This window comes from Apodemus sylvaticus, chromosome 11 (genome assembly GCF_947179515.1).
Source record: "Apodemus sylvaticus chromosome 11, mApoSyl1.1, whole genome shotgun sequence".
Lineage (NCBI taxonomy): Eukaryota > Metazoa > Chordata > Mammalia > Rodentia > Muridae > Apodemus > Apodemus sylvaticus.
Window position 1 is genome coordinate 76714153 of NC_067482.1, and position 15843 is coordinate 76729995.

General features: G+C 48.9%; 1 protein-coding gene and 1 long non-coding RNA gene across 2 annotated transcripts in view; one reads left to right on the top strand and one right to left on the bottom strand.

The window, feature by feature from the left end:
* The first annotated feature begins 106 nt into the window (after positions 1 to 106).
* LOC127695965 (uncharacterized) lies at positions 107 to 1277 on the top strand. The gene is made up of 2 exons (XR_007980150.1): positions 107 to 283; positions 455 to 1277. It is a non-coding gene; the product is annotated as an uncharacterized LOC127695965 (long non-coding RNA).
* Positions 1278 to 9012: 7735 nt separating this feature from the next.
* Positions 9013 to 15843, bottom strand: part of Cfap99 (cilia and flagella associated protein 99) — a 30096-nt gene continuing 23265 nt past the window's right edge. Inside the window, exons 11-15 of the mRNA XM_052199418.1 lie at positions 13497 to 13638; positions 13134 to 13285; positions 11211 to 11416; positions 9254 to 9416; positions 9013 to 9141 (exon numbers count right to left, since the gene is read on the bottom strand). Of these exons, the coding sequence (XP_052055378.1) occupies positions 9013 to 9141; positions 9254 to 9416; positions 11211 to 11416; positions 13134 to 13285; positions 13497 to 13638 (792 nt within the window). The remainder of the gene's footprint in view (positions 9142 to 9253; positions 9417 to 11210; positions 11417 to 13133; positions 13286 to 13496; positions 13639 to 15843) is intronic.

The window sequence follows — 15843 nt, forward strand, 5'->3', positions numbered from 1 at the left end:
CCTCACGAAGATCCACTTCCGCTCGTCCAGCACCGCCCCGCCCTTCACAGTCCTTATTGGCTTCTCCCGCCGATACTCCCGTGCTCTACTGGCTTAGGAGGATAGGTTGTAATTTTATTGGATGAGAAAACCATCTATTACCACTTTGAAATGCACCTTCTTCCGGCCACGCCTCCTCTTACTTACCAGAGCTTCTATTTCTCGCGAGAGTTCGGCGGATCGCGCTCCTCCCACGAGAATTTGTGGGAGTCGTTGCTGGGGCTCCTCGCGAGCTCGCCCACAGGTTGGTTTACTTGTCGTCTGGCTTCTGACCTATTTTACTGTGGCCTTCCGGCTTCACCTAGCCCTGAGCCACAGTCCCTGTCGGTGATCCCATACCCTCCTCAGTCTCCTCGGTCGTTAATGAGGCGTACCGGAGACTCGCCCAAGGCCGCAATTTTCTGGTAATCCACAGGAAACCAGGCCCGGATTCGCCCCATAAATGGAGGCTCTGAGTAGGCGTGTCGGTACCCGACTCTTCCTCTCACGGATCCCGTCATCCCGAGTCCGGGGGCTCACCCGTACATTTGGGAGGCCTGCCTGGAGGAAGCTTGAGGACTAGACGGAAGAGAACGTCCAGTGTGTTAGCGCCGGGGGAGCGTAGAGCTGTGCTTGCCCAGGAGACTGCGGGTTAGCCGCCCAATGTGTCAGGGGCGAGGAAGGCGCGACTCAGGCGAGAACACAACCCCCACGAGAACACAATGGCTAACTAAGAAGAAGACGCCTCGGGCGAGGCCCGGGCGCGGAATTGGGTCTCAGGACGTCTCCTGTTACAGAATCTCCTACCTGACTCTCAAAGCCAGTGTAATGATTTTAGGCACGTGTCACACACGCACACCTGCTACAGGTTATCCACTTTACCTACCCCTGTGAAAAAATGTGAGTGCTAACGGTAATGCAAGCCCATGCTAGGGCCTGGTGGAGAGCAGCAAGAGAGAATGCTACTGGAAAAACAGTGCTGCTTTTCTCCAGCACCTGGCCCTGGGCTAGGCTGAGGGTTTAGCAACTGGAAAATGATTATAGATAAATAGCAACTTGAAGGAAATGGATACCCGGGCTGTGGTGGCGCATGCCTTTAATCCCAGCACTTGGGAGGCAGAGGCCTTGATTTCTGAGATTTCTGAGTTCAAGGCCAGCCTGGTCTCCTGAGTTCCAGGACAGCCAAGGCTACACAGAGAAACGCTTGTCTCGAAAAACCCAAAAAAAAAAAAAAAAAAAAAGAAAGAAAGAAAAATAAACAGACGGGGACCCTCAGACTATTTGAACCGATGATTGGAAGGTTGTCCCAAATGTGGTTGGATTGCTTCTGTAGGGCTATCTGCAGAGGCAGGCAGATCTCTTAAGTCTGAGGCTAGCCTGGTCTATAGGCTAGTTCCAGGACAGCCAAGGCTATACAGAAACCCTGTCTCAAAAAAAGTTCATTTGTCCTATGTTAAGTCTTTGCAAGTTAAGTTTCTATTTGTAATTAGTTTCTGTTTGTCCTACGCAGGCTAAGGTTTCTCTTTGTAGTTAATAAGTTCCTGTTTTAGATATAATATGAACTGCTTACAACCACATTCACATGTTGTATACCCTTACCCTTGATCCGTTCCTTTAAAAGTTTCATTTTATGCGAGTCTGTGTTTTTCCAGCATGTATGTCTGTGTGAGGGTACTGGTTTCCTGGAGCTGGAATTACAGTTGTGAGCAGCCAGTTCACATCTTTCCAACTCCCATTGTATCTAACAGTGTATAACAGTCAACTCTCTTGCCCTTATTTCTCCATAAAGGGACCTTCAAGAAGCCAGCAAAGGCATTCTTAAATCCTGGGGCAGCTGCCTGGCCAGTCCCTGGCACACTTTGAAGGAAACCCAAAACAGCAGGGGTTCTCCTTTTACCTTGATTTGGCAGCACAAGCCACACCCAAACACCTGTTTTCAAAGAAAGGCCTTGGGGGGGGGAGTGGCGTAGTGGCACACACCTGTAATCCCAGCACTTGGGAGGCAGAGGCAGGCGGATTTCTGAGGTCGAGGCCAGCCTGGTCTACAGAGTGAGTTCCAGGACAGCCAGGGCTATACAGAGAAACCCTGCCTCAAAAAAAAAAAAAAAAAAAAAGGCCTTTTGTTAAGTGGCAAAGAAAAATTAAAGGGACTGATTTTTGACTTAGGATGAAAAACAGAAGGAAATGACCTTATAGGTGTAATTGTTTTTTAAGATTTTAGTTATTTTATATGTATGATGAGTACATTGTAGCTGTCTTCAGACACACCAGATGAGGGCATCAGATTTCATTACAGTTGGTTTTGAGCTACCTTGTGGTTGCTGGGAATTGAGCTCGACCTCTGGAAGGGCAGTCAGTGCTCTTAACCGCTGAGCCATCTCTCCGGCCCTATAGGTGTGATTTTTTTAAGATGAAGAAAAAAAGGGGGGAGATCTGTGTTAGAATGGGCTAGGATGTGGTAGTATATTTTAATTGGGCATGTTAATTAGGTGAGCCAAATGGGGCTTTTGATTGAACTTCAGTATTTTGATAGCTCAACCTTGGTAATCAGCCTCAGGAGGAGAAAATAACCAAATAAGGGAATGGATTGGGGCTAGCTTTAGGAATGTAATGTAATGCTTTTTAGCAAGGCAGAGACTGGATAAGGCAAAGCTGCCAAAGCCACAAGCTTGAGGGGGCTAGTGGCCCTTCACACCCCAAAATACAGCTTGCTCTGGTTGAATTCTCAGGTTTAACAGGCTGACAACTGAGATGATAAAACTTGATACTACATATAGAAATGCATCTCAAAATGTCTAAGGAAATTACAGTTTATAAACAGGCCATACATGTCTAATCAAAATCCTAAAGTGACCAAGTTTAAAACTACAATAAGAAGCCGGGCGTGGTGGCACACGCCTGTAATCCCAGCACTTGGGAGGCAGAGGCAGGCGGATTTCTGTGTTCCAGGCCAGCCTGGTCTACCAAGAGAGTTCCAGGACAGCCAGGGCTACACAGAGAAACCCTGTCTCAAAAAACAAACAAACAAAACAAAACTACAATAAGAGCCGGGGCGTTGGTTGCACACACACGCCTTTAATCCCAGGGAGGCGGAGGCAGGCAGATTTCTGACTTCAAGGCCAGCCTGGTCTACAGAGTGAGTTTCAGGACAGCCAGGGCTACACAGAGAAATCCTGTCTCAAAAAACAAAACAAAACAAAAAACTACAATAAGAGCTGGGTGGTGGTGGCACACGCCTTTAATCCTAGCACTTGGGAGGCAGAGGCAGGCGGATTTCTGAGTTCGAGGCCAGCCTGGTCTACAGAGTGTGTTCTAGGACAGCTAGGGCTATACAGAGAAACCCTGTCTCGAAAAAACAAAAAAAAAAAAAAACAAAACAAAAAAACAACAACAAAAAAAAAATGGATGGGGATTCTCAAGACTATTTGAACAGATGATTTAAAGGTTGTCCTAACAAGAGCAGAGTAATTTGCTCTTCTAGTCTAAGAAAAAGGATTTCATATTTTGGGTTTTTTTGTTTTTTGATGGGAAGGGTTTGTTGTTTTTTTTTTTTACTTTTTTCAAGACAGTGTTTCTCTGTTTACCCCCAGCTGTCCTCTGTCCTGGATCTTGCTCTGTAGATCAGGCTGGCCTCCAACTCAGACACGGGCCTGCTTTTGCCTCTCAAGTACTATTAAAGGCATGTACCACCATACCCATTGTGGGTTTTATATTTGTAATCTTTTTGGGTTTTTTTGAGAAAGAGTTTGTTACATAGAACAGATTGGTCTCTAACCCAAGATCTCTTGTCTCAGCTTCCTGAACTCTTGGAATATTTGAAATCTTACACACTTTATTTTACTTTGTTGAGGCTGGTTCTCGTCTCTGGAACTCACTCTGTAGACCAGGCTGGCCTCAAACTTCTGCCTGCCTTTGCCTCCCAAGTACTGGGATTAAAGACATGTGCCACTTTACTGGCTTATTTATTTATTGTGAGTACATGTACCACAGAGCTCATGTGGCAGTCAGAGGGAGGCGTCTGAGTCGCCTCTTTCACTGTGTGGGTCCTGTATGGTCTGAGGATATGGAAGCTTCTAAGAAGTGTTTGTGGTCCAGGAAGGTGTTCTGGGGTTAAATGCAAATTTAAAAGATTTATCTTTTTATAAACTTAAGATTCTTGTAAGCTTCAGGGACTCCACTCAAATCCACCTCCCACAGGTCAAATGGACCCCAGCTAAGTGCTGTCAACAACAGCCTGTCTCCCTCTCCACCTGTCTATTCCTGAGGATGACATCTTTTCCATGGTCCCAGGACTTCCCCACCCTCCTCCTCCAAATACCAAGACTATGGGCCTAGAAGTTTCAAATGAACATCCAAGAAAAAGTTTTTCCCCCTAAACTCCTTAACTTTATTTTCTGCCATATATATAATCTCTTCTAGCACCTTACCAAATCCAGGTATTTCTTCAGAACCTGTATCCAGGACAGGTCCAAAGCAGTTACCCACAAGTGCTCTGGCCCAGCCTCACAACAGACTGCTTCAACTGGGCATGCACACTTCTACCCCCAGATGGTCTCACAGCCTGGACAGCTGTGAAACAACCAGTTCTTCCCGGACTAGGCCAACATTCCAGCTTTTTGCCCCACCCCACCCCATAACGATGCCCCAAAGTCAGCAGGAAGTAGTCATATACGATTATGTCTCTCTTCATTTATTATCTATCAAAAGTCTGGGATTTCAGACCCTGGGACAAGGGACTGAGGTGCATATTTTACGTAGCAAAGCAGACCTGGCCTCCAGGGTCCCTCAGTTCCCACTTGGCACACCCTGCCCAGCCCTGAACTTTCTAGGCAGGGGTTGAGTTGCCCTTCCCCCAGAGGCTCTCCTCTATACAATCCTGGCACTTCGGTTCTTCTTTCCACTCCGAGCTTGCTCTTTCTTGATTTCTCTCTCCCCTCTTTCTCCTCCAAGGCGACTTCTCTGGTATCAGTCCTTAGGCCCAGTGAACCCCCACCCCTACCCCAACGCCTAGAACAGCTTCCCACTAAACCTGCTTATATATTTTAATCTGGCTTGAATTGGTTCGTTTCACCAGTGGAGAAATAATTTATCAGGTCCCAAAGATTGAACTCAGGATGTCAGGCTTAGTGGCAAGCCCCTTTACCTCCTGAGCCGTCTGTTAGCCTCTTGTTTGGCTTTGAGACAGAGTCTCTCTCTATATATAGTTTAAGCTGTCATGAAATGGACTATGTAGCACAAGCCAGATTAAAATTTACCCATCCAGATGTTGAGATCACAGCATGTGCTACACCTGGCTTTGGGTAAATTTGATATGCTGATGATGTATTAATGAAAGTCAACCACAAACACTTTGATGCTCAGAAACAAGTTTTCTGTGAGCATCATTTGACAATGAACTTGCTCCCTTACAAATAGCGTCTCCTTGTTTTAAACATTAACTTGTGGAGAAAAACCGGACATATCAGTGCTTAAGAAAGGTCCAGAAAAACCGGGTGGTGGTGGTGGTGGTGGTGGTGCACACCTGTAATCCCAGCACTCAGGAGGCAGAGGCAGGTGGATTTCTGAGTTCGAGGCCAGCCTGGTTTACAGAGTGAGTTCCAGGACAGCCAGGGCTACACTGAGAAACTCTATCTTGAAAAAACAAACAAACAAACAAAAACAACAAAAAAAAAGTCCACCGCATCCTGTGGGCCTTAGATCTCTGGCTAGCCAGCCACCATTGTCAAAAAAAAAAAAAAATGCATATAAGGAGTAGAAAGCAGTGGGTCTCTAATATTGTGTTTTGAATAGGTACACTCCTTCACAGACATACATGTTTAAATGTTTGAACCATAGGGAGTGGCTCTAGTAGGAGGTACAGTCTTGTTGGAGGAAGTGTGTCACTGGGGGGGTGAGCTTTGAAGTTTTATATGCACAAGCCATGCCCAGCTCTTCATCCAGCACCATTCGTGCCTGCACACTGCCAAGATCCCACCATGACAATAATGAGCCAAACCTCTGAAGCTGCAAGCCAGCCTCAATTAAATAAACTTAATAAAAGTTGCCATCCATGGTCATGGTATCTTTTCTAGCAGTAAAACCCTAAGATGGATTTAAATGCCCTGACTAGAAGGTATATCATTTAACATTTACTTCTGAAGAAATATCTCAGATCTCCATACTTTAAACAGCATGTCTTTAATTGTTCTACAAGAAGAACAAAGTGCTTGCTCTGTTGTCCCAATCTATTGGTTGTAGGATGTCCTAGGATAGCCTCTCAGGGACAACTAATACTCCTTCACATGGTATCATCTCAGCAGGGCACCCTGATCCTGTTCACCAGAGACCAGACAGGATTCCAAGAGAGCAAACAGGACCTCAAGGCCACTTGACAACTGAATCTAAACTGGCAAGCGATAATTGTATGCTATTGGCCAAAGAAAGTTATGAGGCCAGGCATGGATCAGATGCTGACAGGATAAACTACCTGTTTTCCTAATGTTTTTTCTTAGTGGGGGGATGGGTGTGGCAGGAGAGATCACGTGCCATGGAGCATCTGTAGACATCATTGGATAACTTTGTTGGCTTGGTTCTCTCCTTCCATTTTTAACATGGGTTCCAGAGATCTTAGGTTGTCAGGTTTGTACAACAACACTAAGCCATCCCGCTTGTCTTTTTTTGTTTTTTGTGGGTTTTCTCTGTGCTGTACTGACAGTCTGGTACTCAATCTGTAGACCAGGCTGGCCTGGAACTCACAGAGGTCCACTTGCCTACCCTCTACCTCTTTTTTGTTTTGGGTTTTTTGTTTTGTTTTTCAAGACAGGGTATCTTTGGGTATCCCCAGCTATCCTGGAACTTGCTTTGTAGGCCAGACTGGCCTCGAACTCACAGACATCTGCCTGTCTCTGCCTCCCAAGTGCTAGGATTAAAGGCATATGCCACCCCTGTCCAGCACTACCTCTTTTAATGCAGGTATTGCTACGCCGTCAGACTATCTTGAAACACACTACATCGTCCATGCTTGTCTTAACTCTTGATCCTGCTTCCTGCCTCTACCTCCCAAGTGCTGAGATTACAAGAGTAAGTTGCCTGGCCCCACAAGACCAGCGGTATGAAGTTGCAAGGCAATGGCTCTTGATGTATGAACATCTGGCCACAGTTCTATCACACACAGATCCACGTGCTACAACATTAAGAAATAGCTATGGAACAAACACCCTTGGTGCTCTTGAGCTGTCTCTGAGCAGTAGCTCAGTCTAGAAGACATGGCAAAGGGAGACCTTGATGGCTGCCAAACAGCACTGCTGCTAGTACCACCCAGTGTGCTGGGCTGTCCAGAGGCTAGCCTTAGAGTGAAAGGCAATCCCTATGGCCTTGTTACAGCATTTGCTTTAGATCACTGTGCCCTCCAGCTCCTGCCGAGGAGCTGGACCAACAGCTGATTCAACCTAGAACAGTGATAATGGTCACCTTCCCTGTTAGCCTGGTGTCAGAGCACACATGTCCAACACCCTAAATCCATCCTGCCTTTGGCTTGCTTGAAATCACCGGGATCGTTCCTTCATTTTAGAATTGGTTTTTTGGAGATAGGGTTTCTCTGGAAAGCCCTGACTGTCCTGGAACTCACTCTGTAGACCAGGCTGGCCTCGGAACTTAGAAATCCGCCTGCCTCTGCTTCCCAGAGTGCTGGGATTACAGGCGAGCGACACCACCGCCCGGCCGTCCCTTCATTTTAAATTAGTTTGAATCACACAAAACCTGTACGAAATGTGAATCTGCCCCCAATCTAATTCAACAGGGAAACAAGGATCCCACTGTCCCCCAAACCACCCCGAAACACCTCCTACTCCCCTGCCAGAGTTGTACAGAGTCTTGGAATTCTGTTGATTCTTCAATGCTGGGAGAGAACTCAATTTTCTTTGTTTTTTGTTTTTGTTTTTTGGATTTAGTTTTTTTGAGACAGGGTTTCTCTGTGTAGCTCTGGCTGTCCTGGAGCTCACTCTGTAGACCAGGCTAGCCTCGAACTCAGAAATCCGCCTGCCTCTGCCTCCCAGAGTGCTGGGATTACAGGTGTGCGCCACCACCACCCAGCCTCAATTTTCTTCTGTCAATGCTGAGAGTCTTTCTTGGTCTGAAGTACCCTGGGGTTCAGCCTCAGCACCTGAGGGGCCTCTGCAGCCTAAGGCCAAGGAAGGGGTGGTGGTGTGTCTCTGCTGCACATCTACCTATCTAGCAGTCTTTCTCCTTGCCTTATTCCCTCCCCACACCTCGCCACCATCCCTTCCCAGACATCGCAGTGCAGCCGCATTCTTCAGGCTGTTTCATTGGCTGGCATTCCTTCCACACACCGACCATTACAGTCCAGCTTTCCCCAGCACAGAGCAGAACTCATCTGATCTGCCCTGTTGAGTCACTGTCCCCAAGGGCTCCAATTTTGTTAGATTCGGGCTTTTGATGATAATGGAGAGAGGGCCCTGAAAGGTACCTGCAGTTAGCTTAAACAAGAGTCACCTCATTGAGGACAGGTAGCCTCGTTAGCAGAACTGGAGACTATAGTTGGCTATAGTTGCTGGGTGATGTGATCGCTGTGATGAGTCACCTGAGACACCAGAAGGCCCAGTCCAGAGCATAAACTTAAGAACCTGACGGCATTCACAATCCCACACTTATGCGGGGTCCCAGGCATATCCACTGGTTCTGGGTGGAGAGTGGGGCTTCCAGTCCTGTGAAAAGACTTGCTGGACATAGGGAAGAGACAGGTTTAGCAAGTAAAAATGTGGTAGTCAGTTGCAGTCCAGAGGAAGAGTACATATTTTTTAGCATTTCTAAACGCCACCACACCTTTTTTTTTTTTTTTTTTTTGCAAACATACAGGGGGAGGCTGGAGCTGGGCAGAGGGTGGGCTTTGTGGCAGGGGTGCAGGAAGAGAGCCACTGTTGCAAGGGCAGGGACGGGGGGGGGGGGGCGGTCATCTCGGCAGCCGCACGCAGTGTTAGCGTGGGGCTGCCAGCTGACTCAGGAGGCCTCCAGACGACGGGTAGCAGCGGTAGCAGCGTGGCACGTGCGGCGGGCCGCCTGCCTCGCCCGCAGCCTGCGCTCGCGGCTCTGATCCAGCTCCAGCCAGTGCTGCACCTCCTCCTGCGACTGCGAGGGGGTGGAGGGGAGGTCGGTCGGGGAGCCCGCTGGGTCTTGTACCCAGGCGCCCTAACAGCCCGCATCGCCTCAGATCCGAAAGGTTGCTTCCTTCTCAGCTCACCCGCAGATTTAGACGTGGGGCCCGGGGTGGTGACACGAGCTGCGGTGCTGTCTGCTTGCGGCGTTCAGCTGCCCTCTCCTCCATTTTGCGCTTCAGCTCCAGCACACGCTCGTCCTGGGAGGGCGTCCCCAGGCTTGTAGCCTGGGCCTTCTTTTCCTCCCACCTGGACCACAACACTAGCTTAGAAGCAGGCTGAGTAACACCCAGGAAGGTTTTGGTGGGATCCTGCCTGGACCCTTACCCTTTTAATCTTTTAACTTTTTTTTAAAAATTGCATTCTAATTACGTATACAATTGGTGTGAACACTCTTTTTACCTCACTCTCTCTCCTCTGTCTCTCTCATGCTCCTCCCCTCCCCCACCCCTCCCTTCCCACCCCTCCCCCAGCCACCTCCCTTCCCACCCCTCCCCCAGCCCCTCCCCTCTCCCACCCCACCAGCCCCCTCTCCTCTCCCACCCCTCCCCCAGCCCCCTCCCCTCTCCCACCCCTCCCTTCCTCCCCTTCCCCTCCCTCCCCGTGACAGCTGCTGACACTGTACACTTCTATACATTCCCTCCTTAGTATGGGCCATTTTTCCTGTCCAATGGCAGGTCTTACTGCCTGAAGCTTTCATTAAAGCATACATCAATTACATCATGTATGTGGGGCATGGGGGCATGAGCACGTGCTCTCCTTGCTTTTCGGCTCTTGTCCAACTGTCCTGGCCCTGTTCCTCCTCAAAAATCCTCTCATTAAATTCCTGTGGTAGAGGTTGCCTGTATGAATGGGGGTGAAATCCCAGAACTTTGATTTTTTTTGTTTTGTTTTTTGGATTTGGTTTTTTTCGAGACAGGGTTTCTCTGTGTAGCCTTGGCTATCCTGGAACTCACTGTGTAGACCAGGCTGGCCTTGAACTCAGAAATCCACCTGCCTCTGCCTCCCAGAGTGCTGGGATTACAGGCGTGCACCACCACTGCCCAGCAACTTTGAATCTTGAGAGGCACTTCAACATCAACTAGTGCATTTGGGGTCTGCCACGGTGAGGCCAGCATCTGGAGCATGTGGGTGTTCTGAGAAGCTCCAGAGTTGTGACCAGCTAGCCCTATCTAAGCAGGGTGCAGTGGCATTGCTTCCTCTGAACTCCAGCCAGGGCAGCAGGTGATCCCGGACCAAGAGTGATGCTTTCTCTTCTCCTGGCAATGAATTAGAGCTCTGCCTCTGATCATCCCTCCCCAGCCACAAGAAGGTTCTTTCTCTGGAGCCTTGTGTTCTGCTGTAACAGGCCTGGTTAGCACCTCCCTGGAACGGTTGTGACCACGAGACCAACCTGGCTTCTATCGCACACTGGCCTAGATATGGATGTTCTCAAACAAATAAAACGTCTGATCATTTATACACACAATTAAATGGAATATAAATACTGGTTTAGCCACGCAGTGGTACAGTGGTGCCGCATGCCTTTAATCTCAGCACTTGAGAGGCAGAGGCAGGTGGATATCTGAGTTCAAGGCCAGCCTGATCTATAGAGTGAGTTCCAGGACAGCCAGGGCTATACAGAGAAACCCTGTCTTGAAAAAAAGAAAAAAGAAAGAAAATACATACTGCAGTTCCTATACTTAGTGTAGAAAATTCACTGTTGAAGTATATGGTAATGGTAACCATTTCTATGGTAACCATTTCTACAGTACCTATTTCTAAATGACTTTGTAGACTGAGAAACAGCTAACTAGGTGAAGCACATACAGCACAAAAGTTGTATTTGCAACATTGATGCATTGCATAAGTTGTGTATCCTGGACATGAAAACCATTGCCACAGAACTGCTAACACAGAACTCCCATAACATAGAGTTAAAGGACTGTCTGGCAGGTCTGGCGGCTGTGGCAAGGGCGCCCATGGAGGAAGGTGTCCAGCAAGCTTGTTGCCCCCCTCTCCTTCCGCACATGGAGGTGCCTTCCCTGGGACCATGATACCTACCTCAAGGCTGCGGTCCTGCCCATGGCTGCGCGGCACAGTGAGATCTGCTCCACTGTGTTCTGTATCATCTGGCTTTTGGCTCGTTTGCCCTGGATGATTTGATCTCGCTTCTCATCTTGCTCTCGCTTCTGGGTCTCTTTGAGCATGGCCAGCCGTTCTCGAAGTTCCACAACAGACATCTCACCTTCCAGACCATATCCTGGGATCTTCCAAATAACAGGAGCCGCCTCAAGCTGGCAGCTGTATACAAGCCACTCACCCCTGATATCCAAGGACACTTGTCCTCTGCTTCAGTCGGCCTGTGAAACCCCCATTAGCAGCTCCAGTCTAGAGCCCTGTAGAAGAGCTGGGCTTCTCAGGATACACCTTGACCTTTGGTCTAGTGAGACCCAGCAGTCAACTGCAAGAGCCTCCCAGACCTGCCTCTTGTTCCTGTGAACCTAGCTCTTCTCTGCCTTCTCACCCAGGCTGCTGCCTCCTCCACCTCCCTAATTAACCCTTGGCTTTCTCCAGCTCTGGGTGTTTATCCATTTGGGTGCTCCTTACTCCCTTCTCATTTGGGGTCTGGAGAGTCCAGGGACCTCACCCTTCAACACGCAGCTCCCCAAATGTCTACCTCCATGCAGTTCACTCTCTCCCCTTCAGAGATCCATCTCTGATGGGTAGCTCTTTCCTCAATAAAAACATTCCATCCTGCCAGGCAGTGGTGGCGACGCCTTTAATCCCAGCACTCGAGAGGCAGAGGCAGGGGGATTTCTGAGTTCAAGGCCAGCCTGGTCTACAGAGTGAGTTACAGGACAGCCAGGGCTATACAGAGAAACCCTGTCTTGAGAAAACCATTCCATCCTGCAAGTAAGAAGGAGGCTCCTAGGACTCAGGAAGCAAAGGAAACGTACAAGGCTCAGGAAGCTTAGGAAGTTACAGGATTCACAAAGCCTGGGGTGGGGGTGGGGCGGTGTGCTATGGTTGTATAGCAAAGATGCTTGCTGGAAAGAGAAAACTCTTGGGCAAGTGCTGTATAGCAATTTCCTTTAAAGGGAAGCATCCAGTCCAGGAGGTATATGGAGGTAGGATCGGGGAAGGCTCTTGAGACTCAACACTCTCCCTTGCTTTGTAAGATAAGTGAGCAGCTGCTGGGGAGGAGACACTGTCCAGTAGGGATGATAGAGGAGATTCTCAGCCCTGACAACCTGTCAAGTTACCTGCATATTGTGCAGAGAGCGCTCTTGGGATGTAGCTCTCATGAGCTGTCATCTGTGTTGGGGTACGCTTTTCAGTGACATAATGCATCTGAGCCCTCCTGGTGCTTGTAAGTAACCCCTTGCCATACTGCTGGTAGGATCCCCAATAAATATCCATTGGTTCACCAGGTCGGATTTTGTTACTTTGGTTTGTCTGGGGTTCCCTTTCTGTGGTAAGTAGATGAGTGTTGCATTTCCTCAGGAAATGGCTCTCACACAACAGCAGGCTGAACTGCCTGCAGGTTGTACAGGCAGCACCTAGGGTGCAGCTTTTCTGAGTTGTTCCTTGCACTGGGGCGAACATTTTGGTCAACTCACCTTTGAGACATTTGTGCCTCCATAACTAACCCTTCCCCATGCTCCTACATGCAGCATAAATAAACAAACCGGGTCACTAGTTTTGAGTAGGGCTGAATTGTCTCTGGTCTGTGATTGGTACCATGGTACCATATCGAGGTTAGTGGAAAGGTCATGGAAGAAGCTCACCACCTTCCTTCCTGTAGCACATCCCATAAGCTGAGTTCACCCACAGCTGAATCCAACCTCCACACTTGGTACCCAAGTGACTAGGGGATTATGGGTAGGACAGGACCAACCTTTAGCCTTGATGGGAATTCCATATGTGCTGCAACCACACGAGGAGGTACCCTGATGTTGAGACCACCAAGGGCCACAGTCTCACCTGGGTGAGGTCCACCAGCTTCTCCTTGCGTGTGGGCTGTGTCTCCAGCGCACGGAGCTGGGCGATGAGCTCACAGCGCTGCTTCTGCTCCTCTTTGGCTTCTTTTGCGCTTCGCTGGAGCAGCTCCCGGCTCTCCTCTATCACCTCCTGAACTTGGGAACAAAGTGGAGTGCTGATGAGGACAGTGAATGGCCTGGCAGGGGCTGTGTCTTGCAGGAGTGTCTTCTTCAGGCCCTGGCCCCTATTCAGTCCTAGCCTACCCTCCAGGGGCACCCCCACTAGCCGTCTCAAGTAGGTGCTTTGTAATTAGGGAGGAGGTAAGGACATGGGGCAGGCCCCGCGGTGCCTGACTCCCCGCAGTACCTATCTGCTGCCGGCCCTTCACCAGCTTCATCTGGACGATCCTGACATTTTTCTGGGCCTCGGTGACCTGCTCCACCAGCTCCTTCATGGCCTTCTCCTCTTGGAGGCGCCTCTCAGCACACCGCAGCATTAGCTCAGCCGACTGCTCAGACAGAGTATCCAAAACAGTGAGAGCTGGGCTGGACTGGGTCTCCCCTTTAATCCCGTCCCAGCCTATACCAGAAGTTAGAGGGGTGCCCAGCCAGCCTTGCCCTGAGTTTGTCCCGGAGGCCTCAGCCCCTGGAGAACCTAGTCCCTTTTGAAGTTGGGCCTATTGGAAGAAGGTCCACTTCATGTCCTCCTTCCTTCTTCCTTCTTCCCAGGGTTGTCCTAGGGACGAGTTTCCACTATTTTGTTGTAGCAGCTCTAGAACCTGATAAAGAAAGATGGGGGGAGGGGCTAGTAGGGAGGGTCTGGTAAGAAGCACATGTGCTTAAGATGTGCAAGTGCCTGGGTTTGATCTCCAGACCCAAAGGAAGGGGTGGTGGTGGCTGTGCTTTGAGACAGCCTCATGTAGCCTGCATTGCCTTGGTTGCCCAAGGGGTGACCTTGAGGTTCTGATCTTCCTTGTTCTTATGTGTCCCACCACTGCCTGGCTAGATAGTTATTTTTCTTCCTGAAGATCGAAACTCAGGGTTTCCTCATGCCTTCTCATTGATTTAAACCCTCTGATCCACTTTTGAAATATCATAATTTAAGTTGGAGAAATGCTTATATGGAAATATAAGGTATAAGAAACTGGCTGTCTAGCAGGGCTGTGTGGTGGCCCATGCCTTTAATCTCAGCACTTGAGGAGGCAGAGGCAGGTAGATCTGTGAGTTTCAGGCCAGTCTAGTATACAGAGTGAGTCCTAGGACAGCCAGAAATACACAGAGACACCTTGTCTCAAACAAACAAAACAAAAACTAGCAACAGTGACAATAACAAAAGCCAAACCACATACAGAGAAAGTTGCTATCAGAATATACTGTCATTTATATTATATTTATATTATATATAGTGCTCTCACCATGTGGTGCTGGGAACCAAACCTGGGTCCTCTGGGAGAGCAGCCAGTGTTCCTAACCACTGAGCTACCTGTCCAGGACCAACCACCAGCTTTTACAACGTGTAGACCATTGGCACAGCAACCAAGAAGCCTCTGGTTGTTGTTTTAAACCTGAGATCACCTCATTTTGCCTGCATTCATGTTGGATTCCAAAACAGCAGGCCTAATGTCTAAAAGGCCTGCTGTGACTCTCCAGGTCGGGTCTGCTCTGGCCCAGGACCCTGATGACACATGCAGAGATTTGTCATGTGACCTGAGGCAGACTTTAGACTTCCCTAAACTTCCGTTTAATTTTTTTTCTTTAAAACGTTTTTGTTGTTGTTTGTTTCACTTCCTTTGCCAGGCCACTTCCTCAGCTGCTCTGGGCACAATGAGCAGCTTGGCGAGGGCTCGAGAGTGGGGGTCACCATCAGCGACCGTACGGGCATGAACACAGTCCTGAGAGTCAGCAGAGCAAAGGGACTGCTGGAGGATGAGGCGCTGAGGCTGGGGTGGCGGGTGGGCACGGGATTGGTGAGACACACGTGTCCGATCCACGCAAAGACTGGCATTGCCAGGAAAGTGGGCGAGGGAGCAGCGAGCTGGCTAGGGTTAGACACCTGGCTGTCTCCTCGATGGAAACCTCAGACGTGGGTTCTGCCTGGTGCTGGTGAAAGGCAAGAGGCCGTGAATGCGTCCTTGGCCCAGCTCTTGAGTTCCACCACAGATCTCCTCCCCACAAATAAGGGGTGTTCTTCAAGGAAGCACCAAGCACCGTGGGAGAACTTCAAAAGCAACTCAGAGCTGGGGTGCAGCTCGGGGAGAAAGTCCTTGTCTCATATGTAGAAGGCACTGGACTTAATTCCCTACACTGGACAAAACAAAGCCACAGAGCATGCTAGGCGGCCTTGGTGTGACTGCAGCCAAGTGGAGAATGAAGAGTGTGGTAAAATATCCCCCTGGCACCCAGCACGCGAATTGTTTCTCACTAGTGGATTTAGTGTTGAGATGTGTCCAGCTACATTGCTGCACTGGTTAAAAAGTGACGAGGGGTTACAAAGTGGGCTCAATTCAGGATAGCTTATTATTTGCATGGTTCATCAAATTATTTTAAAATGGGGATACATTCAGTTAAGAGAAGAAAGTACAGCCAGGAATTAAGTCAGTGTTAAAACTAAATTAAAATAACATTGTCACATACACCCATCATACTCAGGGACCTAGATCCAAATACCAGCATGAACAAATCTTTCCATCCATCCATCTGTCCATCCAATCATC